The following is a 3,496-nucleotide window of genomic DNA, read 5'->3' as shown; positions in this document are numbered from 1 at the left end:
AAAAAAAAAAGAGAGAGAGAGACCACACACCGTGGCTCACGCCTGTAATATCCCAGCACTTTGGGAGGCCAAGATGGGCAGATCACCTGAGGTCCGGAGTTCGAGACCAGCCTGACCAACGTGGTGAAACCCCATCTCTACTAAAAATACAAAATTAGCGGGCTATGGTGGCACATGCTTGTAATCCCAGCTACTGAGGAGGTTGAGGCAGAAGAATCACTTGAACCTGGGAGGTGGAAGTAGTGGTGACCCTAGATCATGACACTGCATTCCAGCCTGCGCAGCAAAAGCGAAAGTCCATCTCAAAAAAAAAAAAAAAGTTATCTGACTAAAATGCAAAGATAATTGCCAGGGTTTTGAGGTAGGCATAGATTATTTCTACTGAAGTTATATTGGTGACATTTGTTCAAAAGAAAGAAATTATTATCTAACTATCAAGGTACTACTTACTGTGCATTTTCCTGATATTTTTGGGTAACACAATCTTCTCTTTGTAAAATTTGTAAAAATCTGCTACGTGCTAAATGGCATCTTGCAATGCATTTGTGCAAATCCTGTGGTTTTAAGTTAAATGTCTCTGCAAAACGATGAGAAGAATCTACATGGAACACAAATAAGATTATAGAAAACAGGCTGATCTGATAGTAGCAGGTTATCAGAATTTAACATTAGTATCACTCAAGTTGGTATACAATCTCCCACTAAATTTGATTAACTTTTTTAAAAAAGAAAAGGAAAACAGACTTACAAGCTAATAAATACCAAAAATGTTGAACTTTAATATTAAGAAACCAACATCATGTAACTAACAACTCCCCAAAAGCCAGTATACTACTAACATATAACAATACAACTAATGTTTTGCTTTGATTTCTGGGTTGTTTTCTTGAGATAGGGTCTTGCTCTCTTGCCGAGGCTGGAGTGCAGTGGCACAAGCATAGCTCACTGCAGCTTCAACCTTCTGAGTTCAAGCAATCCTCTCACCTTGGCCTCCCAAGTAGCTGCGACTGACTACAAGCACATGCCACCATGCCCATCTAGTTCTTTTTTATTATCTTTCATAGAGGCTGATTCTCAAGGTGTTGCCCAGGCTAGTCTTAAACTCCTAAACTCAAGGGATCCTCCTGTCTCAGCCTCCCAAAGTGATGGGATTACAGGTCACCACACCCAGCCTGATACAACTAATGTTAAGAAAAGTAAGATGACTTTTTTTGTTTTGGCATAGAGTCTTGCTCTGTCGCCAGGCTGAAGTATAGTGGCACGATCTTGGCTCACTGCATCACTGCAAACTCTGTCTCCTGGATTCAAGCAGTCCTCCTGCCTCAGCCTCCCGAGTAGCTGGGACTACAAGCATGCCACCAAGCCCAGCTAATTTGTGTATTTTCAGTAGAGATGGGGTTTCACCATGTTGGCCAAGTTGTCTCGAACTCCTGACCTCAGGTGATCCACCCACCTCAGCTTCTCAAAGTGCTAGGATTACAGGCGTGAGCCACAACTCCCAGCCAAAATGACCTTTTTATAAAGTAGGCAACTATAAAAGATTTCTAAAGGTGAGTTACTTTATTTTATTTTATTTATTTTTTTGAAACAGAATCTCGTTCCGTTGCCCAGGCTGGAGTGCAGTGGTGCAATCTGAGCTCACTGCAAACTCTGCTTCCCAGGTTCAAACCATTCTCCTGCCTCAGCCTCCCGAGTAGTTTGGACTACAGGTGCATGCCATCACACCCAGCTAACTTCTGTATTTTTAGTAGAGATGGGTTTTCACCATGTTAGCCATCTCTTGACCTCATGATCTGCCCGCCTTGGCCTTCCAAAGTGCTGGGATTACAGGTGTGAGTCACTGAGCCCAGTCCAAGGGGAGTTATTTTACACACTTAAAAATGTTCAGAGTCCATCTACCTAAAAAAATTCTTACTGTAATTTGAGACATCTATAAATACTGCATTTATTTACAGATATCTCAAATTATAGTAAGAGCTACTTTGCTTCCAAACAGAATCTTTTAACAAAAGAATAAAGTCAATATAAAAAAGTAGGAGGAGATCACATCATCTCCTTTGCTGCCATCAGTTTACTTTTCCTCCTAGTAAGACCAAAATGACAAGATAACCAAATAAAAACATTGTTCATTTCATAAGCAATTCTTCGCTGTATTACTAAAAACCAAAGTAGAACTGAGAACAGCCCACATAAACATTTCAGAGTTAGGTTTTTACCTGTAATAAATGTAATAACTCCTACTTTAACGTGGCTCAATACAACAAAAATTTGAGTATTCTGAGGCCGGGCGTGGTGGCTCAAGCCCGTAATCCCAGCCCTTTGGGAGGCTAAGGTGGGTGGATCATCTGAGGTAAGGAGTTCAAGACCAGCCTGATCAACTTGGTGAAACCCCGTCTTTATAAAAAATAATAATAATAAAAATAAAAAATAAAAAAATAAAAAAAAATGAGTATTCTGAAAATCAGGGAATTCCAAACTGCATTTAACATTGCTTATCCAGGTCCTAGTATTGCCTCAAAGAAACCACCAGAATTTCTAAATATTTAACAGGAAATGAGTTTACTGAATTTAGAAGTTATCTAGAGACTGAACATGTTGACTGGAATTGGTTTAAATCTAGAACACATTTTATATAAAATAGTTTGTATTATATGTAATTTGGGCAGATCATCCACTAGCAGAAAAACTGGAAACATTCTTACATTACATTTATAATATCAGCACTTTGGGAGGCCAAGACAGGAGGATTACTTGAGACCAGGAGTTCAAATCAAAAGTAGGAGAAGATCACATCCAGCCTGGGCAAAATAGAAAGACCCACCCATCCCATCTATAAAAAAATAATAATTTTTCTTTTTTTTTTTTTTGAGGCTCAGTCTGCTCTATCACCCAGGCTGGAGTACAGGGGCACAATTTTGGCTCACTGCAACCTCCCTCTCCCATGTTCAAGCAATTCTCATGCCTCAGCCTCCCAAGTAGCTGGGATTACTGGCACCCGCCACCATACCTGGGTAATTTTTGTATTTTTTAGTAGAAACAGGATTTCATCATGTTGGCCAGGTTGGTCTCAAACTCCTCACCTCAAGTGATCTGTCTGCCTCAGCCTCACAAAGTGCTGGGATTATAGGCATGGAGCCACCACATCCAGTAAAAAAAAAAAAATTTTTTTTAATTACAAATTGCTCCTAAACAAGAAACAATTTTCAACCTCACTAACAAGAGAAATACAAATTAAAACTATACTGAGATTCCACTGTAACCTATCAAACTGAAGAGATAAAAATGTCTGATTATTTACTTAGTATGTTCTCAGGAGTTATGGGTAAAAGAAAAAAATAAAATAAATAAATAAAAAAGTCTGATTACATACTATGTTAATGAGCCTTTAGGAAAACAGATACTGCCGGGCGCGGTGGCTCACGCCTGTAATCCCAGCACTTTGGGAGGCCGAGACGGGTGGATCACGAGGTCAAGAGATCGAGACCATCCTGGTCAA

The 3,496-nt window shown here is 39.7% G+C and overlaps 1 protein-coding gene across 1 annotated transcript in view; it reads right to left on the bottom strand.

Annotated features, from left to right (window-relative positions):
- The window catches only part of HAUS6 (HAUS augmin like complex subunit 6), a 57,145-nt gene that overhangs the window by 38,792 nt on the left and 14,857 nt on the right, over nt 1–3,496 (bottom strand). The window contains 1 exon segment of the mRNA XM_017500661.2: nt 449–598. Coding sequence (XP_017356150.1) covers nt 449–598 — 150 coding nt within the window.

This window comes from Cebus imitator, unplaced genomic scaffold (assembly GCF_001604975.1).
Source record: "Cebus imitator isolate Cc_AM_T3 unplaced genomic scaffold, Cebus_imitator-1.0 Scaffold267, whole genome shotgun sequence".
NCBI classification, from domain to species: domain Eukaryota; kingdom Metazoa; phylum Chordata; class Mammalia; order Primates; family Cebidae; genus Cebus; species Cebus imitator.
Note: the sequence above shows the minus strand (reverse complement) of the source record. Positions and strands in the feature narration are given on the sequence as shown.